This window comes from Diceros bicornis, chromosome 21 (assembly GCF_020826845.1).
Source record: "Diceros bicornis minor isolate mBicDic1 chromosome 21, mDicBic1.mat.cur, whole genome shotgun sequence".
In the NCBI taxonomy this organism is placed as follows: domain Eukaryota; kingdom Metazoa; phylum Chordata; class Mammalia; order Perissodactyla; family Rhinocerotidae; genus Diceros; species Diceros bicornis.
In genome coordinates, this window is record NC_080760.1 from 25028115 (window position 1) to 25056010 (window position 27896).

The 27896-nt window shown below is 36.6% G+C and overlaps 1 protein-coding gene across 2 annotated transcripts in view; it reads right to left on the reverse strand.

The window, feature by feature from the left end:
• Positions 1-13687, reverse strand: part of ANGPT1 (angiopoietin 1) — a 246360-nt gene extending 232673 nt beyond the window's left edge. For both annotated transcript variants that reach the window (XM_058564788.1, XM_058564786.1), the window contains exon 1: positions 13230-13687. In XM_058564788.1, the coding sequence (XP_058420771.1) occupies positions 13230-13526 (297 nt within the window). In that variant the 5' untranslated portion in view covers positions 13527-13687. The remainder of the gene's footprint in view (positions 1-13229) is intronic.
• Positions 13688-27896: the final 14209 nt, after the last annotated feature.

The following is a 27896-nucleotide window of genomic DNA, read 5'->3' on the forward strand; positions in this document are numbered from 1 at the left end:
TGTGCTTATCTATTTGGATGATGATACTGCTTAACCAAAGTAACTTTTAATACTCTATTTGTTACCAAACACCTTTCTTAAAATAGAATGTCATTTCCATACTTGCTTTGGTGACCAAACATCCGACATTCATTGCCCTCTTTGCAGATAAACTGATTTATTCCATATACAAACCAATAGCAATTTCATTGGCAGGAAATGTGATTATGTTATATGGATAAAATAAATCACACCATAATTATGGGTCCACATAAAGTACAAACTATACAACTAAATATGGGAGGTCACTTCCCAGCTTCTATTAATATGTATTTGCTATTTTGTCAGCTAACTCTTGAGAGGAGATGAAAAGTATTAGACACAATAGATGAAAGATGAAAAATATGGAGGTGCTGAAGAAAGAAACCCTTAAAATTGAGAAAGTTGTACTCCTTAACTTAACAGTTTCCTAAAAATTGAGAAAAGGTCCTTGTTATTCAACATTAGCACTAGAATCCTTCAGACCACTTCACTCACCAAAAGTTGCCGCCATATAGTTTGAGTACCACACATTGCATTTGTTTATGTATATAACCTACCAGTGTCTTTGGGGCACCTCCACATCAGTGTACCACACACTGCTGACCTTAGCATTCCATGGAGAACTCAGGTCAAGCAAGTGGATACACACTGCATTGTTGTTGTTGTTGTTTTCATAATATGTTTTAATCAGTTCCACTGTGCAAAGGTGGATGAAAAGCATGCCTGAATTCTATTTTGTCCCCATCCTGTTTTATCCTCTCTCTCCTTTTGGACTCTATGAAGAAGTATGGACAGAGAGAAGTTAGGATACCCTGGAGTCTTTCCACCTCATGCGATTGATACTTATCAGCTATGAGGGCAGCAATCCTCAAAGCCCGGGCATCTCAGTGGTCAGGCCTCTGAGATCAGAAAAATAGAGGAAGAGCCAACACAATTGCCTGCAAGTAGCAGTGCTTTGGCCTTGGATCAAAATACCAGAAATACTTTAATTAATAGGGACAATGATAAATAAAATAGGAAGTGAGATAAGAGGTCATTGCCTGAGAAAACAAGGCTTTTCTTCTCATTTTTACAACTCTCTGAATGACCCACAAAAGAAAGTGCATGCAAATAATATTTTAAGTTCCAGGATGTGCTTTTGCTTTTCCAAGAAGGATTGCCCACAGATAAGTCCAAGAGGGAGGTCATTAAATTGAATGGAAGATATTTAGAATAGGCGGCTTCACCCCATGTAAAGCAATTGTAAGCCTTTCTTTGTGTTTTAGAAGTTTTTAGATAAATAGTCAGATTCAGTTAAGCTCTGTAACTTCGAGAGATGGTGCTTCTAAGGAGATAGGCAGGAGGGACTGCAGACGTGAGATTCCTAGGTCTGTTAACAGACCTGCGGGAGAGCAGAGAGAACTGGGCTATTGTACTTCAATCAGCAGCAGAACCTGAGTGTCACAGTCAATTTAACCACGGAGCTTTCCAGTTGGGATAGGGACTAATGGTTGTCTGAAACAGAAGTTGAGAAAGGGGCAACTCATTTAGTATGAAAGAATTAAGAGTTTAGATGCAAAGACTACCACAGAAAAAATTTTAAAAATAGACTTAAGGTTTGAAGACTGACAAGAGGAGACATGGTAAAAGTTGCCGTAGCTAATCCCAGGGTTGGTTAAGAGCACGGGTCAGGGAGCCAGACTGACTTGGCCCTGGGTGCTGGCCCTGCCACTCAGCCGCTGAGTAATCCTGGGAAGGCTACTTGCCCTCTCTGATCCCCAGCTTCTTCATTTGCCATGTGGGAAGACTATAGGACTATCCACCTTACAGTGGCTTTTGAAAGTACTCAATAAATTAAGATATGCAGAGTTCTTCCAAAGGGCCTGATAGGCGGTAAAATGCTCAACATTTAAGTAATACTATAACCCAGAACTGCCCCAAGGAATAACTCATATTTACTTAACATTTACTATGTGATAGAACTTATGCAAAGTAATTTATGTGAATTATGCTTACTCTTAACAACAATCTATGACATAGGTACTATTATTACCTCAATTTTACCAATAATGAAAGTGAGGCACAGAGAAGTTAAGGAACTTGCCCAAAGTCACACAGCAAGGAAGTGGCACGTTGAGATTCAAATCCAGGCAGTCTGGCTCTAGGTACAACACACTTCATCTCTGTGTGGTACTGTCTTTAGACATGACACAGAAAATAGTGGACACAAACAATATATTTGCTTTTGGGGTCTGTTTATTTCAGTAGGTTTAGGCTTCTCAACAACAGGAGCTGTAGTAGATTCACTGCCACCTCCCAGTACCTAGCAGACCACCTTGCACGCAGTGCATATTTGATTAGATAACTGACTAATTGGCTGCCTGTCCTTTGTTAATGGCAAGAGCTTAGGTCCATGACTCGTGCCTCTATCCTAAAATCCCATGACAGAACTCACTACCGTCTCTCACGGAGCAGGACTCCTGACACTGCCCTAGTCCCTAGTCCCGTGGCCCCTCACTGTGCCCCGCAGCCCCCAATAAAAGGACAGTCACTAGTCTCCCTGTTCATTTACCCTCCCTCTTGCCCATCTTCTTTCTAGCATTTCCATTTCAGGGCCAGTATAAGGAGGATCACATAGGACCTTACTGAAAACAATAGGACAGAAGAGGAATGAAAAGGAGACAGGCCGGGAATAGGTTCCTTCGAGTCTTTTTGTCTTTCCAGCTCTGAGGACTGCCTTACCACCTCTCTTTTCTGGTTTTTGAGTCTCAGAAGTCTCCCAAGTACAGAAGGAGCAAACTGGCATTTGAAGAAAGCAGGCCATTGGGAAGCCAGAAAAAAATGTTAGAACTTTCATTTCTAAAATAATAAGAAAGTTAACGCTAAATTCTTATAAGGCCTGATTTTGGAGCCTTCGCTCCATCAGTATATCAAAGGGCCGTGCATTATTCATGTCCTAGAGGAAGAGAAAGAGCTCCACAGAGCTAATGGAATTGAAGGTGCTGCCTTGACACGACTGTCCTCTTTCGGGATGTTGTGATATGTCGCAGCTCAGGTGTGTTTGGGAAAGCGGATTCAAGGATGATTTCACCTAAGCTTAACTAAATTAACCTTCACGGTCTGAAAAAGTGTCTTAAAAAAATACTTAATAACCAGCACATATGAACAAGAAAAGGGTAATTCTGAGATTCCTATTCCTGGTAAGTGTCACATACTAGAAGTAAAAACAAAGATTAGCTAAGTAAATCCAACAAGAATTTTTGAAAATTTTGAAAATAAAATTTTCAGCCAGAAAATTTTGAAAATATCGAAATGTCTACTTAAAATTCAGATTTCCTTTCACTACCCTTAACAATGAATTCTGTTCTAAGTGAATACTGTAGCTTGAAATATTAGGTAATCAATGTAATTCATGTTCCTAAATTTAAAACAGAGAACTATAAACTATCATGCAAGTGGATACTTTAGGAAATACATAAGTCACACAATTTGCCACTAATTACTCAAGAGTTTTTTATTACCTTAACCTATGTGGGTCATGTTAAACATGGGTGGACATCAACATTTTTAGGAGTCTAGAACAACCTGTATTTTTGTAATTTACACATTAATGTTCTTAAGTTGCCTTGTATATAGCAGATTTGGACATTCTTACATTAGCTTGCCAACAAATATTCAAACTAACGAGTGTTACATTTCTTCCTGCCTGCCAGTAGATTGGTTTTGGCAGCTTTACCTACCTAATATTTGATTATTTGAAAGTTTATTGCAGCCATTTTGAAATTGTATTCCTTTGAACATATAGAGTCCCTTGAGGGATGCCTCTGGGAGACAGGCTGAGGAAGAGGGTCATGGTGCGGCATCACTCTGGTTCTCCTCTAGCCCCTCCACTTTCATCTAGATTATATGTTAAGCTTCTCACTAATAATTTGCTTGGAAATAGGGTTCCATTGCTAAGAAATATTTAATATTCATCAGGTCATTTGTTCAAAAATATTAAACCTTCACTATATTATTAACATTTTAAAGTTATACAATATTCAATTTATTCAATAAATTATTCATTTATTCAATAAATATTAAAACTACTGCTTATTATAGCTCTGTTCTTGTTATTTAAAAACTGAGTAAAATTGGAAAATAAAGAAAAGCGGTGATATTAGTAATAAGGATATGATTCTCACCTCTTATATCTTTGTAATTGAGATAAGGTGGACGCAAGGTCTGCCAGGCACAGCAAAACTTTAGCTGCAATAAATACCCATTAGACTTTAGTCTAGTCAACTGTATATTAATAGTGAAGATAAGAATAGTGTTAAAATGATTTACAAAATCTTGGGACTATCTTTAATAAAAGTTGAGAAGTGAAATGTAATTTGTAATTTTAAAGTATTTACTTGTTCACTGGGACTTGAAACTCTCCAATAAACCTTTACAGTCTAGTATTATAATTCAACTCATTCAGCTTTCAGAAACAAAATAGAGACTATCTATAAAGTACTCACCTTCCAAATGAGTTAAACTACACATGTAATTAAACTTGAAAACACCCTATCCTCCAAATTATCATCAGCCATTGCACAGAAATGTATAGTAAGTTTACCTATTTGATGCCAGTGCATTTGGTGGCTTACATGTATGTATTACTAATGATTCAAGATACTCACATTTCACTTGCATTTTATTAATATTTCATCTACTGATTTACTTTAGACACAGTTTGATGTTTGTTCTAATTTGCACGCTCTTTCAACAGTTCAACACAAACTTAGGAAATACATGCCAATGTAGACCTGTAACAAGTGACCTGTATAGTCATGTAGTATATATAAACAAGTGATATTTATTACATTTACTTTACGCTATATTCTCCAACACTTACTGCCAGAAGAAGAGATCTGTATATGCCTAAACACATTATTGATAAAATTATTAGCTACTAGAGGGTTATATCTGGCTTTATATGTTTTACATCACTTGCTCTGTTAAACATTACCTTTTCATTTGTTTTAGGGAAAAAAATCAGATAATGTGGATAGGCAACTAAGACCAAATAAGACTGAAAACTTCTCACTTCTAACATTTCTATGTAAGAATCAGAGAAGAGTGTTTAAGTACAGAGTCTCCAAATATAAAGAAAAGATAATCCATGGACTGCTTCATTCTTTAGAAACCTTTTTGATAAGAGAGGGAGCACATCTTTTGTACACTTTGTAAAAGGATTTAAACACTAAGAGGCCTCCCTCCCTCAGACCAGGGGGCTAGAACTAAAGGGGGTTTGTAACTTCCCAACTTCACAGTGAACGATAATCTTGTATTACAACAAAAGGTGAGGATGACTCAGAATGTAATTAGGGCTGTGCATCTAAGCAAATGACACAATATAGCTTGTGGTATTAAATGAAGAGAAGAAAAGAAGACAAGGCCCAGGAAAAGGCTGCTAATGTTTCCACATAGAGACAAGGCCATGGCAGAATGAAAATAAAATCTCCCTAATTAGCAAATTATAGTATAGAGGCTGATAAACCTCTATATTTTGTAGCTGAGCAACCCACTTGTCGCTCCTCCCCTCTCATCATCTACACAAGTGGGAACACTAGTAATATTTATATCTAAAACAAATGCTAGAGGGAGGAAAGGTTTCTAAATACACTGAATGTAAGAGGCTGAGTTGAAGTCCCATTTTTATGAAAACAGAATGCCTCCGATGTTTTGTCAACACTCTTGCTAATGCCACAAACAGCAGGATGGAACAGCCACATAAAGCAGAGGACCTTGGAACCCAGACTTGTTTATGCAGAGGCTACTGATCTGTACCGTTATTCAGGTGCTTTTTCTTTTTAACATGTATCTGCTTTTGGAATATTTCTGTGTTCACATGATGATGGGCAGAGGAAAAAAAAGACATGAAATTTCCCTCCTCTACTCCTCTAAAATGTCACCTCACAGCATGTGTCGATACCAAGCCAAGAAATGGCTCAGGCTCTCTGCCAACTGGCATGGACCTGAAGACTACTTGGCCTCCTGGAGGGTGATCTTTTTCCCACACAACAAACCTTAAAATTTACCTTGCAATGGTCCCAATATTAATACTATATTCCTTTTGTAATATAGAACAGAGGTCAACAAACTTTTTCTGTAAAGGGCTGGATATTAAATTTTAGGCTCTCTGGGCCATTTGGTCTCTGTTGCAACTCCTCAACTCTGTCTTTGAAGGAAGAAAGCAGCCATAGACAATACATAAGCAAATGGACGTGGCTCTGTTCCAATAAAACTTTATTTTAAAAAGCATAGACAATATATTAAGGAATGAGTGTGGTTGTATTACAATAAAACTTTATTTACAAACACAGGTGGGAGGCAGGATTTAGCCCAAGGGCCATAGTTTGCTGATCCTTAATATAGAGGATGGAAACTCAGAAGATTAATTAAAATTTCTCCTATTACATAGTTAGCAGGGTAATGTATGGAATATAGTTGGAGTCTCATTTTCATACATTTGTTTAATTGTAATCCAAATCTGCCCATGGAATTCATTCATTTCTCTATTCATTAAAAAAAAAAAAGGTATTCTTTCCAACTATGTTCCAGGCATTGTGTTAGAAAAGTAGATCTGTTATCAAAAATAACAAACAAAAACTAGTGAACAAGACAGGCACAGTCTCTACCTCACAGAGTGTAGGGTCTGGGAGAATATATTCTGCAAATATTTACTGAGGTCCTACTGTGTGTCATTCAGTCTTCTAGGAGTGAGGTATATGCAGGGAGCAAGATAGACAAGGACCTCTTGTGGCATTTATATTCTTTGTAGAGGGAGACAGAATAAATAAAGTGACAAATAATAAGCAATATAAGGTCACAAAGTGGTAAATGCCATGATGAAATAATACAGTATAATATGATGGAAAGTCACTTAGCAGAATAGGAGAAGGTGGTAGGTAGTGATGCTCAGAGAAGACCTTCTGAGAAGAAGACTGCCGAGCAAAGACCTGAATGAAGAGAAAGAGCCATCCATGCCAAGATCTGAGGGAAGAATTTTCCAAGCTAAGTAAATAGCATGTAAAGTCCCTGAGACAGGAACGAGCTGGTCTGTTGGAGAAATAAGAAGAAGGCTAATGTTTTTGAGTGTCTGGAATGAGGGAGAGGTGGTAAATGATGAATCTAGAGAGGAGTGTGGGGGCAAATCAGACGGGCCTCGTGGCAAGAAATTTGGATTTTATGCTTAGCTAATGAAAAACTGTAGGAGGACTTTAAGGAAGACAATGACACATTCTTACTCATTTTTAAATTACACTGAACCAACAATTACATATGAGATGAATGTTAGTGAAAGAAATGGCACAGTCAAGAAAGGGTTGCAATCACTCATAGAAAAGGACCTACTCGCCATGGTCCTGACACCTGAGATCCACCAAAGGAGACAGTTTGGGGTAGAGGCTTGCTCCTTCCCACAGAAAAATCCAAAAGGCTGTGATAGCTCCAACTGCCCAACTTCTGGGGCCCAGAAAGGTTTTGATGCCTTCGTGGATCTTTGATTCTAAAATATAACAAGCAAACAATAAAATCTAACTATTCGTTGAAAAGTTAATACAGGTGTATTAACTAAAGGGCTCCTACTTGGCCTGAAAATCAGGGGTTATTCTTCAAACGAAGTTGATGGGGACATTGCTACAAGTGGATTTAAAAGACAATTATTTATATTAATCTTTCTTGGCAACTGCCATTTTTTTCCTATCTATGCATAAATCATATATGTGTATTTTCTTCAAGTGCAAATTTTTAAAAACATATTTAACAACTGTCTGCTCATTTCACACATTCAGAAGTTCCCCCACGTGCAAATAAAACATAGTGCATCCTCTCTGGCTTAGTATTGCACAGTCACCAGCCACCAAAACAATGCACAGACTAGAGGTCAGTTCTAATTACTTAGATTTAGACGTGCACATATTATATGCAAATATGTCCATTATTGTATGCATAAATGGTTGCCTACTGGTCTGGAAGTACAAAATTCTTTTTCCTCCCAAAGGAAGATCTAACTGACCCTCAAGTAATCTAACACTAAGGATTTAAACAAACCTTAGCATTTGAAAGCAGTTACAAGGTCCCTTAACTTGCATTATTTTATACCCAGCATCATACACTTGAGCACTTGATGTTTTTTATTTTTATATTACGATGATAAGAGAGATATTGTTCAGACACTTAATAAACATCTTCGGAGATATATAGATGGATAAAGAGACACTCACTACACTCGAGGGACTCATAGGCTAAGTAGGAAAACAGGCCTCAAAACAAATAATGAAAATGACAACAACCACACAAGATGGAAGTGCAGTGGTAGCGTGATACATCCAGTGTACTATGATAACATTAGAGAACTCAGCCTGGGAGGGGAGGTGGAGTTGGGGTACGTCAACAAAGTTGACTCTTAAAGAATAATCAAGAGGACAAAATGGAGTGACCAGAAGTTTTTGAGATCCTAGATCATTGACTAAATACAATTTGGATAATTAATAACCACCTACTCTAGACCCAATATCATTTTAATTAATACTAGGATAAAAATAATTGTAGGATGTAGCTGAAGGTGAACAAAATATGTCATCCCAAAATATGCCCTTTTGGCATAAGGATTATTTTAGGCTGATTATTTTTAAGAAGCAGCAGACAATCTCTGTCCCTATGTGTTTGTTTATTGTTGTTAGGATTGGTGGTTACCAGAGGGGAAGTGGGGAGGGAGGAGGGTGAAAGGGATAATTTGGTACATGTGTGGTGATGGGTTGTAATTAGTATTTTGGTGGTGAACATGATGTAGTCCATGCAGAAATTGAAGTACAATGATGTACACCTGAAATTTTTACAATGTTATAAACCAATGTTACTGCAATAAACAAAAAATTTATTAAAAAAAAAAAAAGAAGCAGCAGACATAAGACAAGCTCTGAAAAGTAATAGAAGTTTACCTTTTGTAAGAGAAATTTACATTTACAAGGGAAATCTCCGTTTGTAAGGGTGCTATCTCCCTCTCTGTACCAGAAGAGGATGACGACTAAATCTGTAGAAACTCTGTCAATGGATAATCGGCATGGTCTTAAATCTGTATAACAACCATACCCTTGTTTCCTGTACTTTGCCTGAAAACCTAGCTCTCTCCCCCAACCCAACATCTTCTTTTGTCTTTAGCTGGAGAAGGTATATAAGGTGATGGCTTGGGCCATTTCGGGGAGTTACTCAGTGTTCCTGGGTATCTCCCATGTATACAGGAGGTATACATGTTATTAAACTTCTGTTTGTTTTTCTCCTGTTAATCTGTCTTTTATTACAGATGGGTGTCAGCCATGAACCTAGAACGGTAGAGGGAAAATTATTTTTCCTCCTCCACGTAGTCCTTGCCTAAACGACAACTTACAATCTAGTTAGGGAGGTAAGGTGTATATCCAAAACAAAATGTTACTAGTACATAGTAAAGTGTAGATTGCAACACATAGACAATACATCCATTTGTTCATTCAACAAATACTTATTGTCTATCTGCTACAGACCATATACTGCTCTAGGTCCTGGGGATACAGCAGTGGACAAACATACAAGGTCACTGGCATCATAGAGGTCACATTCCAGGGGATATTAATATGGGTTAATATGTGTAATATATGGGTTTTAAAAAGATTATCATCATCACTAATATGTTTCAGGTAATAGCATGCTAAATCCTAATTCTCTGAAGCAAAGAATACAATGCAAGTACAGGATGTTGTTAGTCAAAAAATGCTGTCAATAGAAAAATTTAGCCAAGCATTCCAGTAAAAGCTTTTCAATTATTAAAATATTCTGGATGATAATTCATAACTACATTTTCTACTAATAATCATCAATTCATGAATTTTATCTAGTGTGAAATATTTATAATGTGAAATATATATGTTAATAGATAGACCCTTGATTTGGGTTACAAGGCATGTTTTTGACTGAATTTATTTATATTTTCAACCAAAAAAAGAGACATCATTTGGCAAAGGCAAAACAGACTTTTTAGACATTCCCCCAAATTCTAAAACATTATATATTTTAAATATACATATTTATGAACTTTCAGAATATGGGAGAAAGAAAATAATAATTCAAGAAGCACAGGATGTGGAATACACGGTAAACATTGGACATTTCTCTGTCATAGAAAGCTAGGAAGGAATCATCAGAAAGTGGCAAAGACACAAAGGCCATTTGTACTTATTATTACTACCCCAAAATCTGGTCACTCAGATATTGGGCATGATTTGCTAATAATTCTGAAAAGAGCTATATGATAAAAGAGAGTCAAACTCAGACATACAACCCAGGTGTTTCACCCAATAAAATTGTGATTTTGAGCATATTATTTATATTGCTCTTCCCCATCTGACAAGTGAGGATAATGCTATCAACCTACCCCATATTGGTGTTAATCGACAAGTTATCATGGAAAGTTGATCTCCTTGAATTAAATCCATCACATCAAGAGACCAGTGCCATAACAGTTTCAGCACTTATGGTGACAAACACAGCCTTTGCCTCTTGCATACCTTGCATCTCATCTTGTTTAGTTCCAAGACCACAAAAATTGAGGAATGAGATTTGAGAGTGTAAGTCTCATAAGTGACTTTCAATGACAGCCAGTGTCTTATAAAGAATATTTAAAAGAATCCAATTTACCAAACTTCAAGGAAGGTAACAGATTAACATAAATTATCATCTAGCTGCATCTAGCATTGATAACACACAATCCGCATCAAAAACTTTCCTGATAGTGATGCCATGAGCTGCATAATAATCACTGTGCTTTGATTAATTATTTGGTTGAATAAATGGATGAATTAATTGCACTTACACTGATAGCCTCAGTTTCTGCAGAGCCTTGCTTCTTATCCTAATAAATACTTGGAATCAAAATAGAAGTAGTACAAATAGGAGTATTAAGCATACTAAATGGTTACAGTAAAAAGATTTCCATTTGAATTATCAAAATAAATACATTACATGAAATTTAGAACTTGAAGTGAAGAAACCTCTAATTAAGGGAAACTTATGAGACCCTTTAGCAAGTTCTTTGCTGAAGGCATTTATTTGGTTTCTTGATCCTCCAACCAATCGCATTAACAAGGACAAAAGATATGCAAATTTAAAGAGACAATAGTCAAGCCAAACTGCTCTGACTCATACCAACAGGGACATTTTCAGCATATATTCAGCTTGATTCACACCAGCAAGGGTCAACGTAACCAAAGAACATTTTCATAGTTATGCTTGACTATAACCTAAAAACTATGCCATAATCATTGACGAAGACCAATGTAAACAAAACTCAAATTTATTTCACACAATAATTAACATATGAAACATGTGCATGATTTAAGCCCAGTAGAATCATATATTTACCCAGTCACTGCTGCATAATTGCATAGCAACAAAAAAATATGCATTACTATGCTTGAATCACTATTTTGATTGCATGTTTTGAGCAAACAAAATATTACATTTTTGGTAGAACAGCTCATTCAGAGAACTTGGGATGAAATTTCCCTCCCCACCCCCCTCAAAGAATCCAGACTAGTTTATGATGATTGAATTCTCATTAAATACTATATGGCTAGTATATTGAGAATAGTAATAAGTGATTCAACCAGATTGATTTGTTTACTATGGAAATAAGTTTTGCCAAAGAAAAAACAGATATCCTATTATAAACTGCTGCTGTAATTAGTGCCTGAAATTTAAGCTGCAATTATCAAGAGTGCAGAATGCTGTTCGCTTTCTATTTTTCTACCTATCTATTGATTTTTTCACCTATTGTAGTCTACAATAGAAAGATTAGCTACAATTCAGGTTTGGAAACTAAAACTACTGAGTTTCAGTTAACTTGTCAAATAAAATAACAGTGATCTTAGTTCAGTCCCTAGTGGACAAAAGCAGAATAACCATTGCTTGGCATGATTCAGCAGGCAGTGATCTAAGAGAGCGTGACCACACAGGAACAAAAAAAGCACATTTGTCCCTTCCCTATCTTTTATCTTCTTAAAGCGTTTGCTCTGTTAAGAGACTAACTTGAAGGAAACTGGACTGGTTCCGTTCCTACCTATACGCACCAAGTGAATTTTTAGCAAAGATCCCTGGGGAGAAGCTTTTCACAAATAGGGACATTGGCACGCTTCTAGTGACATAGTTGAATACACTTGTTATCTGCTGCTTACCTGTTACACAACACAGACAGCAAAGAGAATGAACTGCGGAAAATGTGACTTGTTCATATTTTAATAGGCATATTTTCAACAAAAACATTCAAATGGTTTATAGGGATATAACTGAATAAAATGTTCAATTTGATTTCTATAAATTGGGATTAAATGCATACTCAACATTAACATTCATCTGAATCCTCATACTCCCACATGGCACTGTCACTACAATGTTCTGAGAAAAGAGGTAATTCAGGCATATAGCAAAGCCTACACCTTGTGTTCAGCCCAAATCTGCAGGTGCACGTCTTCAGGACAGCCACTACTGGCTCAATTTCTCCTTTCATAGTGGGCAAACAACCTCTTCATGGTGAGTTCACATTAAAATTTACCTTCCTGATTTTTTTCTCAAGGATAGAAGAAATATTTGACAGAAATCAGTCCTCTACTATTCTACTACTTGCTGAAATTGTTTCCTTTACATGCTTGTACAATTTCTCCAACCAAATATCATACTTCATATTTACTCTCATTTCATGTTAACTTTACGAGAGGCTGAAAAAACAGATATTTGGTGATGATTTCCCATCTTATCTGTACAAAATTCACTGGTATAAAATCTATTTGATCCCAAATTAGCATTGTCATTATTATTTATTTTCACCAACTTGCTCAAGACGTACATGCTTTCTTTAAAAAAAAAAAGTTGGTTTTTGACAGTTAGAAAACTCCAGCTAAATTTTAAATAAGACAAAACCAGAAATGTCATAAAATGTGCCATTGCTAGACACACAAATGGGGTGTCACCATACCTTCATAGGCTTGAACAAGCCTAAAAACCTTGGCTCACTCTTGAAGTCACAAGGAGTGAGGAGTCTTGCATTTGCAAACACTGCCCCCCTGGAGCAAAAGGTAAACACACAAATGCCCCCTAAGGAACTCTAAGTTAGCTGCAGTGCAAGAACGGAAAAGGCTCCATGCAATGAGAAACTGAAAGCAATCACTTACTTTTTGCAGCCACTGAGTATAATTTTCCATCACATGCTCCAGATGTTGAAGTTTCTGGGAAGAGAAATCCGGTTCCACGTGTGGAGCATCTCTCTGCAGAGCGTTTGTGTTGTACTGGTCTGTCGTACTCTCACGACAGTTCCCGTCGTGTTCTGGAAGAATGAAAGTATAGGCACATTGCCCGTGTTGAATCCGGTTATATCTTCTCCCACCGTTTTCTGGACTTCGGCGCTGGTTGCTGCACCCTAAGTGAGTCAGAATGGCAGCGAGGAAAGCAAAGGAAAGGAAAACTGTCATTGTACTGCCAGCACTCTCTTTCCGTGCCTCTCGCAAAACTTGCTCCTTTCTTCTGACCTTTAAACTAGTTCTTTATTTCAGGTAAAACTGCTTGTTTGTTTGACTTTTTCCCCCTCAAAGAAAGCTTTTGAAGAAGAATCACAGAAAACTAGCCATTTGTTAGCTTTGTTCTAAAATGTTATTTTTTATTTCACTGTAATGATAGTTTCCTTAGTTAAAACTTGAGATATTTATTGCATAGTAGCTGAGATTTATTGTTTCCTCTCTGTGTAGCAGTTCAGCGTGGAGCCTGCCTGAGTCAGCTGCGTGTACATATTCTAGACCCTTTCCTCTACTCTATCTGCTGCAGATCTGCTATTTTCTCCCAGACCTCAGTGAGTTTTATTAAGGTTGCACATCCAAGCCAAGCTGGAAGCAGGCAGCCTTTCACAAGATGACTTGACAGGAATGCATGAGTGTGCCCCTATGCTAAGGATTGCTGAGGGCTTGGAGCGGCAGGATCGTCTTACAAATTGGCTAGATGCGCATGACCTCAATCATGTATGGCCCTCCCGCCCCTTCCACAGACAATTGCCTGGAGCCTATAGCAGATTCACGGGGAATCAATAAATAGAGCAGTCCACCTTAATATACTTTTGCTGTGTATGCTGACCTACTAAAATCTAGCAAACTAGTAGTATGTTTTTAACAAGTTACTATTTAATTGGGAAACTCTAAGAAGAAAATTGGCACAGTGTCCAGTGAAATTATTTTTGATAGTGAATGATAATTCTGTATAATTATTAATTTTTTTTTAAATTTATTCTTGACTCTGGAGAAAATATATTAAAAACTATTTTTAGAGATGGTATTCTTTCATTGTATTCACTTAGACTTTAGGAGTTGGAGGAAATTATCAGGGAGGGTCAAATTAGCAAAAAACTTTCATAACTTGTCACTCAAAGGAATAAAGCACGTGCATATTAAGTAAAATAATCTAAGAGCTTTCTGAGATGTGGATTTTAAATGAAACTATTTCCCTGGTTAGAATGCAGCCCTGTGTATTCTGTGTACATAAATTGAGTAACTTCCTACAAAAGAAGTGTGGTTACAATTTAAGACAGTGTCCTAAGAATTATTAATTCCTGTGATACATCCTAATCATATGTTTCACAAGGACCTCTTTGGTGTTGTTATGGCTATCTTTAAGACTGGAATGGAAGTTCCACATAAATTCTCCTGTGGCTGCATAGAAAAACTGTCTGAGAACAAACATACATCAGGTGTGTCAATGGGCCAGCAAAGAGCTGTATGGGAGAAATCACTGTGTTTCTATTAAGAAACAAAAATTATCAGAGAGTAATTTCCCCAATGTAGGGTGTAAACATTTGAACAAAGGGATCAGTAAAACATAAAGAACAGGTGATAATTATAGAATTGCGGTTAGGGCACTGAGATCTTTACTAAGTCTGTGCAGAAAACATGAATTATGAGCAGGGGCTTTCATCAAGAGCTGGGAGGGATTTTCAGGAATGGAGCTTCTCAACCGCAGTGGTGGTATAAAAACAGAAGCCACAGATGTTGACTCTCATGTCCTGGAATGGGGGGGCAGGGCAGTGCGTGAAGGGCAGTAAAGGTTAGAGATTGGCCTGTAGGGAGAAGTTAGAGGAGAGAGCAAAACAAATTCTAGAAAGAATGTGATTTACTTGGGGGAAAAAATTGTGCCAGATTTATCAGTCCTTTCCACATCAAATAACAAATTGCTGATCTGACAGATATGAAAGGAAGTAATGCCTAACATAGCAATAAAGTCTTTCAATCATCTTTGCAGCCTCCTCTTAATGTTGCATGTCTCCCTGTTGGCTAATATGTCACTCCTGTGCAATAATAATAATGACATTTATTAACAGCTTACTATTTTCCAGGCCTGTGCCAAGCACTCCTTACATACAATCTCATATAATTACCCTAACAAACCTAAGACATAGATATTATGTTTAACTCTATTTTATTGATAGGAAAACTGAGTCGCAGAAAGGCTAATGGGTCACCACTCACATAGCCAGCAAGTGATGGTGCCAGTATGTGAACTCTGTGAACTGATTCCAAGCCTATGCTTCTAACCTCCAAGCCAGCCAAAAGGCTTCCAATCCAGCTGCACTGATTCACAGTCCTAAAGCAGGTTAAGTATGGTACTTAGAAGAAAAAGAACTGATTAAAAGCCAGTTTATACCGCCAAAGTGATTTAATCCTTTCTCTGTGCCCAAACAACAAACAAGCAAAAGTGACAGGTAACCCATGTAATCAAGTTTTTAAGGGCCCACGAGGACAAAGTGGACTGGCAAAGCACAGATTGTCTAAGAACTTTCCAACATTGCTTGCTTTGAAAATTATCACTGGAAAGAAGAGAGTCCAAAACCAACACCTATTAGTGCTTTGTTAATAGCTAAATACAGCAGAAAATCAGCAGAAGACACACGAGTGACTAAGGAAGTCTCTATTAAAGTGCTCCTGTTTTTTTTAACAGCCAAGATTACTAAAAATCTGTTCCTCTGCGTGTGTCTCTATGTGTGTGTATGTCTATGTGTATCTACTTGTTCATGTAAACTTTCCAATCTGAACAAACGAAAAGAAGGAATGCACAATTTCCTGAGGGAAAAGCAGACAACTAAGAAAAGGCAGCCTGAAATGCAAGTAAAAAAGGGAGAAGGGACAGAGAGATAGTGAGAGAGAGATTGATTTATTTCTTTTCCAGAAAAACAAAGAAACAAAAAAACCACGACACCGGAAGTATTAATGTCAATCTGGAAAAAATGTCTCAAGATCAATTGTAAGCAACCAGAAAACACAGAGACGTGCAGAATGAACTCGTGTTTTGGGACTCCCGCTGAGGAGATACTGGGTGCATTGAAGATCCTAATGACACGCTAAAGACCATGTGCTTTCAGAGACCCAAACCTAACCAATAGCAATACTGTTGGTTGTTGTTGCTGATTATTCAGAAATAGTGCAGTTTAGGAGACTTTAGCATTTCGGAAGTATTACGAAGAACAGACCACATTTCAAAAAAATCCCTACCACACCTCCAAAAAAGGTAAAAAAAAAAAAAAATGTTCTAATGAACTAAATAATACTATTCAACTGAATACTGAGGTAGCTTGATCTTGAAAGCTTTGTATCTTTGTATTATATTTGCATTGTCAGAGCTCTGGAATAGGGAGGCGTATGCTTTAAGATTCTGACCTCATATCTATAATAGTCCTGGTAAACGTTAGGCTCATCCAGAAATTTCCAGCGGGACAGGAAACACCATTTGTATGGGAACTTGATGGCCCTAAATCTGTCCTAAGAACTAGTTTTTGTTACTTCTTTTATGAAGCTTTCCTAATTTCTCTAGGCCTAGTAAGTGGCTCTTTCTAGTGTATTCCAATAACCTTCTCTTCATATCTCCAAAACAGCACTTTTCACACTGCTTTCTAACCATTTCTTTTTTGGTCTATCTCCCCCTCTAGTTGTGAGCTCATAAAATGATCTCCTCTCTTTCATTGTTGATTCCCCAGCACTTACCATGCACTTTGGTTGAAGCAATGAAAGAATAAATAAATGAGTGAACGAGCTAATTAATTACTTAGTACCTGACTACTACACGACTGGCTACATCTGTTGCATTTGGGGTGAGTTTACCTAGAATCGGGATGAAGCCAAACTTATCCTAAAGAATCAGACACAAGAACACGGTACAATAAAAAGGCATAACGTTTTTAACACGTAACATTAATTTCTCATTTAACATTTATAGCACTCCCATAATTATGTATTATTATTCCTATTTTGCAGATGAGAAAATTGCAGCACATAGAAGTTAATTGCCCGAGATCTATGATCTCTTATGTGGCAGAGAAGCAATTTGATCCTCAATCCATCTAACTCTGGGGCCCACATTCATATCCCACTGAGCTTTAATGCCTCCAACAATACCTCAGTATTAGGAAACAGGGAGAAAACTTTTCTTAAATTTCGGGGACAGGAACAGCATGGCATCTATACCGAAGATCGGTCTCCTCCTCCTCCTACCCATGGCCTTCATGGATTCATGTTGGCCATGTTCATGATCTTCCAAAACAAAGCTAATATTAAGCTAGGATGCACCAGTATGGTTGTTCCATCTCCTAAAGAACATCCAATATGATTGTTCAGGTTATACTTTGGATCCATTCTGAATGGTTAGTCCTGTGCCATATCACCTGTTACATATCTTGAGTATTACACATGCTCTAAAATAAAATTAGACAATATAAAACAGAGTTTATTTCTCACAAACACCATATATTCTATATTCTAAGTGCACCATACTCTATGGCTCTTCTCTGGCACTTTTAAGGATCAAGAATATCAGCAGAGCTATGGCAGTGGCAGCTATGTCTAAAAGGAGGACAGTTGGCTGTAATCGCTGCAGGCAGAGCTAAGACCCCTTCACTCAACTATGTAGGCATCAAAGGTACTCACAACAGATGAAAATACCATAGGGGGCTAAAATAGAAAAACAAGAAGATGGAGGATATCACCTAGTGACTGACAGCACTTTCTGAGTACACATGAAATATCCATTGGGAGCTCCAAAACCAATTGAGAAGATTTTGCAAAGAGGTAAAGACAGTGCATTGGGTTGGGGGGGAGTGGTGGAGATGCATAGGTAGGTGAGGAAAATTAAAATTATTATATATTCTTCTGCCTTCTGATGAAAGAAAATCCTGGTAATTGGTAGGAAATGTCTTGCTTGCTAATTCAGTTTTTGTTTTTTGTTTTTGTGAGGAAGATTGGCCCTGAGCTAATATCTGATGCCAATCCTCCTTTTTTTTTTTTTCGCTGAGGAAGATTGGCTAACATCCGTGCCCATCTTCCTCCACTTTAAATGGGACGACGCCACTGCAGACAAGCAGTGCGTCGGTGCACGCCCAGGATCCGAAACTGCGAACCCCTGGTCGCCGAAGCAGAGCGCGTACTTAACCACTTGCGCCACCGGGCAGCCTGCTAATTCAGTTTTTAATTGTAGCTTTGCAAGTTGGAAAGAGCTGAGACAGAACTAATTTGCTCTACTTAAGAAAGAAGAGAAAGAGACTCAAGGAAAGATCTGGAGGTGGAGGATTGAAGCTAGAGAGGTTCAGAGAAGAGTTAAAAGAGAGGAAACTTGTGGCTATGTGGCTAAGAGAAACTTCAGAAGATACGAGTATGGAGGTTTGGAGTGAAATAGTGTTTCCTGTGAGATAAAATCCCTCTTATCTTTTTAAGTAAAATATATGCTTTGGGGCAAGTAATTTCTTTAGGGTGAATGGGAAGAATCGCTGGTCCTTGCTCCAAATATGGGAACATCTAACATCCAGCTTACTTAGACTGTTAATGTGAACGCAAATAATGTCATTTATTTCATGTTGGTCTTTTGCATTAGATTAGAGCTGGGACTGTGTCTGTGTTTTGATCACTCTATCCCTTTTTGTCACATAGGAGACAATTGATAAACATCTGTGATCTGACTGACTCATTCACTTTAATTCTCAGTGATGAGATCTGAGGACATAGAATCATCACCCTCCCTTGTAGGTGTTCATATGCTGATCTTTCCCAGGCCCCAAGACCTTACTTTCTGGAGAGTCACATAAGAGACTCAGAATCCACAGATGCCAAAGCAAATCCCAGGAGTGGTAGTATAATATACCTAACACTCCTCGCCACCCATGGACATTGCCATGGTTGAAGAACCATTCAAGAAACATCATAGAAATATCTTCCAGTGTGAGGTTACTTGTTACTACAACGGAGATAACTTCTAGAAGTACCCAAGTTAGAAAAGAAAACAAACAGCTGGAGACTGTACCAAGTAGAAATACAGATGCCAACATTCCCCTCATACCAGAACAGAGAAAGATTTCCATTGGAGACTCAGTGAGATGAGATTTTATCACAGGAAAAAGCATACAAACCACTTTGCATTTACTGTCTCCTTCTTTCTTTTCTTTTTCCCTATAGAAATCTTGATTTCTATATGAGAGAAAAATGCAAAGGTCTCTTTGTCTCAACTTTTCCAACTTCAGAAAGAATATGTATTTTACACGTTCTCAGAAACTCAGAAAGAAGATGTATTGCTGAATCATGTACCCAATGGCACTTGGATGGTGGCTAATCTTGTAGCCAAAGCTGATACAGTCCCTCCACTGAGAAATAACTCAAGATATAGGACTTTCTGTGATTTTGTGTTTCTGATTAGAGAGTTGTATCAACCTCTGCTGATCAGAGGTGAAAAAAAGGATCATTCACCAATATTGCACACTCAGAAGAAAACATAGAAATAAGATCCCTGAATTTTTCTGAAATCTATCATTTTTGTTTTTTAGTCTTATTTTCATACTCTGTTAATCTAATCTTACTTCTCTCTTCCCTCCTGCCAGATTGGATGAACTGTTCATAGTGGTTAGGATGGGAGAAAGATAGCTTTATTTTTGTTTTTATTTTTTTGTTTATACCATTAAATAAGATTGGATTGCATTGGACAAGACATTTAATTATTCTAAGCTCAGTTTCCCCATCTGTAAAATGAGGATAATAATGCAGCACCACTTTTATAAGAAGGATGTGAAGATTAAATAAGATAATGGGTGTAAAGTACTCAGCACGGTGTCTAGAGCATATCTAGTGCTCTAAAATGTTAGTTCTCGTTGTTTCTAAATGTGAGCTTTCTTTCTTGTGCTTAAAAATGGCCCTACTTTTAAATTGGTTTAATTGAATCTTATTACTATGTTTACCTAACTTCATTCCCTACCATTTAGTCCTCTTTATTGTTTAAAATCACTCTGAACCTCTTAAGAGTCACAATTATTTAGGAAGCATATTTTAATATGAGAGTGTGACCATGTTCACAATGATAGTTCACATAAACAACTCTGGTTTCCTTGAGGGCAGGGACTTCAATGTTTTTCCTCGCTACTGCACCCCCGGAACCTGGAACAATGGGTGCCTACACATAATAGGTGCTTAATAAACAGTTGTTGAATGAATGAAACAAGTTGGAAACAACATAGTAAGAATATACTGCTCCACAGAGACATCTAGTAGGGCAGACAGACATATAAACCAGTCACATTTGGTGGTATGATGAGAATTTTATTCCCCTGGAAACCATGGGAGCAACGTGGATGCCATTTATGGCTTCATCACCATGACTTGTTATCTGACTCATTTCCGGCCAATTCAACTAGATGACCTTATTTTCAAGAGCTTCTTTTATGACTAGACTTGTGACATATATCACCCCATTCTGTTTCCTGGGATGGGGAGATAAAGTAGCAAGTGTTTGCCTCTGACAAAATGAAAAAGAATTGAAACACTCTACTATTAATCTTATAAGAAATATACAACTTGGCATGACTTTTACATAAGCAAATGAAACCTTATTTTATCTATTTTTTCTCCAATATTAATTTTGCTTCCTTTTAATAGTAACCTTAAAGAAAGTACCCATTAAATCTGAAAAGTTTATACTTTCTTTTCACTGAATATGTGTCTTGGTTCTTTCCTCTTTCTCTTATAATTAGTAAAAATCTTTAAAGGGGAGAATTGTGGCAAATAAAGAAAGGCTAGGAAAAAAGATAACCATAAATGATTGAAAATTGGAAAAGATTGCCATAGTCATTTCATTCTCTAAGCATTCCTTCTACTTGTGTATATATACAGATGGATCATTTTTAGTTCCAGAGACACCAAACAGCCTGCATATTTTGCAAAATGTTTCCCAAACTTGTATCACATTCACCTTCATTGTATTTATCAAAACTGCACACACGCCCAATAGTTTTCTTAACTCAAATTTTAAGCTTTCTACATATTTTAGATTTACCTTGAACAAGAGTATCTGGGAAACCAAGCACGTATGCTTTTTCCTAATGTATATTAAAATAAATACAGAATATTAAAATGAATATCTGTCCACATGCCATCCACCAAATATTTCATATCTCCAGTGGAATGTGTACCACATTCTGGGAAACATCACTTAGAGCTATCAATAGTAGAGTCATCCTCTCTTGCAAAATGAATGAACAATACCTCCTGTCAATATATCTGGAAAAGACTGTTGTAGCTGCTGTAGCCCCTCAAGATTAGTTTTCATCATGTCCAGGGTGTTTGGGGATTGTTTCCACCCTGTAGTCAACTCAGAAATTTAAAAAAAGTTTTTGAAACAGAGACTTCTGCACTTAACACTGGAGAGAGCATGTGAAGGACTTCCCTACAGCCCAACAGGGAAGACATGGCGCGGGACTGGCAGCAGCCCTGTTTGTATTGCCGTCCACTGACAGAAATGCCCAACTGAAGGTATGAAGTTGAAACTAATGATTGACCAAGAATTTCAACAGCTCTTCTCTTGATTCTGGCAATGGGAAGAATAGTGAAGTTATTTAGTGTCTGAAGAGTAAATCTTCACTCCTTTTTAGTCTTGCGTTTGGAAGAATGCTGGGGAAATAGTAAACAAATTTCTTCTCAAGAGTTGCATTCCTCTTGAAGAATTTACATTCCTTCCTGACATCCCTCAAAGAGCCATAAAAACACATCAGTTCAAAAGAGGGAAAGGAGAGTTAATATTTAAAGGAGCAGTTAGGAATCAATTACTCTCAGTTTAATAATAGTTAACATTTATTGAGTACCTATGATATGTCCAAGACTATGCTAATCATTGTACCTGCATTATCTGTTCTGTTACAATCACAATAACCCAATATGTAGGAACTTTTATTACCATATTTTATAGAGGAGAAAACAAACATAGAGAAGTTTCAGGCAGGGTTTTCTGACTCTAGAGGTGAAACAATTAACCATTACATATATACAAACCTTCAGTCAGTCCTTTGAAAGCACCTGCTCATTTGGATTCCAAAATTAATTATCTTCCTGATTTCTATCATACATTTTCTTATTTATTAAACCAACATGAAGCACAGAACTTGATAGCCAATTAGACCAAAGGAAAGTTGTAATACCCGAAAATGAAAGCTATCAAGAAAAGTTAACAATTATAGTATATTTACTGTATGTCAATCACTTTATATATATATTATCAAATTTAACCCTTAAAACAAGCATATCATACCCATATCACAGATGAAGAAACTGGGGCTTTAGAAAATAAGGAACTTGACCAAGGTTATATAGAATAAGTTGTATTTTAACCAGGACATCTGACTTCAGGACCTGATCATCTTAATTAATATCTTAAAGAAAATTCTCCAAAATATGTGAAAAAAAATCATTTTCAAGGTATTTATAGGGAGGATCTTAGCCAGTCACATCCTCATCTTCACTGAGTGAAAAGGACAAGATTAATTCATTGTCCTCAAAGTTGGATCCTGGGCTGGCAGCATCAGCATCACCTGGGATTTTGTTCATAATGCAAAAATCCCAGATCCCATCCAGAACTACTGAATCAAAAACCTGAGTGTGCGACCAAGCTTATTTTTAACAAGGCTTGCAGGTAATTCCGATGCTCATCCACGTTTCACAACCACTGGTTTGATTCATTATTCCCTTACCCTGGCAGCACCTTAGGATCACTGGAGAACTTTACACAAATAAGATGCTTGGGTCTGTCCCTAGATATTCTAATTCAGTTGATCTGGGGTGCAGCATAGACAATTATATTTTAGAAAATGTATCAGGTGTTCTAAAGTGTAGCCGTGGTTGAGAACTAATGGCTTAACTGAAAGAGCTAACCAAGAAGAAATGCTGTGTGAGCTGGATTGGTTCCATACAAAGAAATAAAGAGTAAACTTAGTTGGATATGCCTAAAAACATTTCTGGAGGGTTCTTTAATTCTAGGATTACAAAACAATGACCTTAGTGCCTTTAAAGTGTTATATATTTAATTTCTGAAGCATTTAAGGACACAAAGATGACCACACATTAAACTGAAACCAAGATATTAAGCACCTTCATGGTTCATATTGTTTTGTAGTTGTTGAAATAATTTATCGACTATATTTATATTGTAAAGCCTTTAAAAAATAAAATATTTATGTCTTAATCACTCATGAGCACAATGCTGACTCTCATCTAATAATTTACAGTTGCTGTTACGATGACATTTTGTTTCTGTTCTCATAAAGCATTCTTATTTGTTCCTCCCAAAATAAGCAGTCAGTGCCTGTTCTTATCTCTAACTGCTCCAACACCTGACCATTCACCTGGGATGAATATATGACTGGGAAAACAGCAGTGACAGTCATCGTTCCCAAATAAATTACAGAGGCTTTAGAGTTACTGATTATAGTCTGTGATTATATAACCTACATGGATTCTACCTTTTCCACAAGAAAACAATGAACTTTGGGAATAACTATTTTCTTGCATCAAATTGGCACCACATGTCTACAGCAGCACTATTCACAATAGCCAAAAGGTGGAAACAACCCAAATGTCCATTAACATTGGACACTGAATGAACAGATAAACAAATTGTGGTACATTCTTACAACAGAATATTATTCAGCCATAAAAAGGAATGAAGTACTGATACGTACTACAACATGGATGAACCTCAAAAACATTATGATAAGTCAAAGAAGCCAGACACAAAAGGTCACATATTGTATGATTCCATTTATGTGAAATATCCAGAATAGGTAAATACCTAGTAGAGACAGTAAGCAGATTAGTGGTTTTCCAGGAACTCTAGGAAGGGGGGGAGTAGGGAGTGACTGCTTAATGAGTACGGGGTCTCCTTTTAGGTTGATGAAATGTTTTGGACCTAGATAGTGGTGATGGTTGCACAACATTGTGAATGTACTAAATGCCACTGAGTTGTATGCTTTAAAATGGTTAATTTTTATGTTATATGATTTCTCCTTAATAAAAATAATTTTAAAAATAATTGGCACCACATCTCCAAAAAGCAAATTTGGCATCTGAGTTTTCTTTGGATTACTATGAGATGCATTGAAATAAAACATGTATTTTTTTTAACTTTCATTTTGAAATAATTATGGATAAACAGGCAACTGCAAAGGTAGTACAGGGAGGATCCATGTACCCTTCACTCAGTTTCCCCACGGGTTACATCATACTTACATAATTATAGTATAATATATAAGTAGGAACTGGACATTAGTACAATGTGTGTGTATATTCTATGTCATTTTATCACATGTATAGATTCATATAACCACCACCACATTCAAGATATAGAAATATTCCTCTACCACAAAGATCTCCCTCTTGCTATTCCTTTACAGTCATACTCACACTCTTTGTTCAACAGCATCCCTAACCCGTGACAGCCACTAATCTGTTTTTCCATCTCTACAATTTTGTCATTTCAAGAATGTTATATGAATAGAATTAGGTAGTACGTTATCTCTTGAGATTGGCTTTTTTCATTCATCATAACATCCTTGAGATCCATCCAAGTCGTTGTGTGTTCATTCTTTGTTATTACTGAGTAATATTCCATGGTACGGATGTACCAGTTTGTTTAACCATCGCCTATCAAGGGGCGGTTTGACTGTTTCTAGTTTGGGGCTATTACAAATAAAGCTGCTATGAACAATTGTGTACAGGTTTTTGTGTAGACATAAATTTCCACACGACGGCAATAAATGTCCAGGAGTGCAACTGATGGATTGCATGATAAATTTATGTTTAATTTTCTTTTTAAGAAACTGCAAAATTTCTTTCAAGAATGTCTATTCCATTTACATTCCTACCAGCAATATATGAGAGATCCACTTTTTCCATATCCTTGCCAAATGCTGATCTGGTATTGTCACTATTTTTTTATTTCAGCTGAACTAAGAGGTGTGGAGTACTATCTCATCATAATCTAAATTTGCATTTCCCTAATGGTTAGTGATATTAAACACCTTTTCTTGTGCTTATTTGCCATGGTATACCCTCATCAGTGAAATTTCTCTTCATGTCTTTGCCCACTTTCTAACTGCATTATTTTTTGTTGTTTTTTTATATTGATTGTGGAGAGCTTTTTATATATTTTAGACTTGAATCCTTCGTCAGATATATGGTTTGCAAATATTTTCTCCCAGTCTGTAGCTTGTCTATTTTATTTTGTTAATGAGGTCTTCATAGACCAAAAGTTTCTAATTTGGATAAAGTCTAATTTATAATTTTTTTTTAATGAATCATGCTTTTGGTGTCTTATTTAAGAAACCTTCAGCAAGCCCTAGCAAGCCCATTGGAGAAAAACCGAAGATTTTCTCCAATGTTATCTTCAAAATGTTTGTAGTTTTACATTTTACATTTAAATATCTTAATCATTTTAAGTTAATTTTTGTATAACATGTGAGGTTTAGGTTGGGTTCATTTCTTTCTGCTTGTGGATATCCAATTGCTCCAACACCATTTGTTGAAAAGATTATTCTTCCTCCATTGGATTATTTTTGCACTTTTAGGAAAAAAAAACAATTGGCTGTATTTGTGTGGGTCAATTTCTAAGTTCTTTATTCTGTCCAATTGATTGATGTGTCTCTCTTTTCACCAGTACCACCACACAGTCGTGGTTTCTGTAGTATATCATCATTCTCAAACTCAGGTAGAATGATTTCTCCTATTTTATTCTTCTTTTTAGAAATTGTTTAAGCTATTCTAGTTCCTTTGCTTTTCCATATAAATTTTAGAATAATTTTGTCTACATCTATAAAAATCTTGCTGAGATATTTATAGGAACCTGCAAGTTAATTTGGGGAGAACTGACATGTTTACTATGCTTTACTATATTGAGTCTTTCAATCCATGGACATGGTATGTCTCTCCATTTTAGATCTTTGATTTCTTTCATCAGTGTTTGTAGTTTTTAGCATACAAGTCCTGTACGTTTTATTAAGTTTATACTTATTTCATTTTTTGAGTGATTATAAATGGTATCGCTCATTTAATTTTGGTTTCTGCATTTTCATTGCTAGTGTATAGAAACATAATCGATTTCTGAATGTTTATTTTATATCCTGCAAACTTCCTGAACTCACTTATTAGTTCTAGAAGTTTTCGTAGATTCCTTGGATGTTCTACATAGACCATCATGTTATCTGCAAATAGAGATGGTTTTATTTCTTCCTTACCAACTTATATGTCTTTTATTCCTCATTCTTGCATTATTGCCTTGGCTAGAATTTCTCCACAATCTCTTCCAGAAAATAGGAGAAACACTTCTCAATTCATTCTATGAAGCCACTATTACCCTGATACCCAAATGAGACAAAGATAGTACAAAAGTGAAAACTACAGACAAATATCCCTCATGAATATACAAGCAAAAATTCTTAATAAAATATTAGAAAATAGAACCCAGAAACACATAAAAGCATCACACACCATGAACAAGTAGGGTTTATTTCAAGGATACAAGACCGGTTCAATATTTGAAAATAAATCAATGTAGTCCACCATATTATCAAGCTAAACAAGAAACATCACCTGATCCTACCAACTAATACAGAAAAAGCATTTGATAAAATATGACACCTATTGACGACAAAAATTCTCAGAAAACTAGGAACAGACAGGATCATCCTCAACTTGATAAAGTTATGAAAGTAATAAATTATAGTTTAAATTAAATCAAAGGAGGTATATTATCTATTCCTTGTTATGAATCAGGCACTATTATAAGTGCTGAGGATCCCTTATGTCACTTTACACGTTAACATCCAGTAAATTTCATTACTTAACATATAGTGAGTGAAGTCCACCAGAAAGAAGTTTATAAATTCTACAATGAATCCATAGGGATACTGGTTCAAAATGTATTTCATCCCTTGATTTGAAAAGTGTACCTAAGAAACAAGGTAGGATCCTTGTGTTTTTATCCCCACTCTTTCATCCATTCACTTAAATATCTTCTGAGGTTATACCATATGATAGGCATTGCTCTAAAGGTTGAGGTACAGCAGTGAAACAAACAAACTTTCCTGACACCACACAGCTTATATTCTGATGAGGGAAGATAGAAAAAATGAATTAAATTATTAATATATACCACATTGTATATTATATGGTAATTACTGTTATAAAAAATTTAAATAGGAAAGTTAGAGAGGGAATACGGTGGTGGTGATGAATTTAAATAGCATGGTCACGAAAGATCTCACTGAAAACGTGATATTAGTAAGTGTTTAAGGAGATGAGTATGCTAGCAGAATAATGCCCCTGCCCCAAAGATGCCCACATCCTAATCTCTGGAACTTGTGAATATGTTATCTTACACGGCAAAAGGGAATTTCCAAATATTTATAAGGTTACCAACCTTGAGATGAAGACATTACCCAAGTGGGCCTAATCTAATCACATTGGGTCCTTAAAATCAAACCACCTTTCCCAGTTAGGGTCAAAGGGAGATGT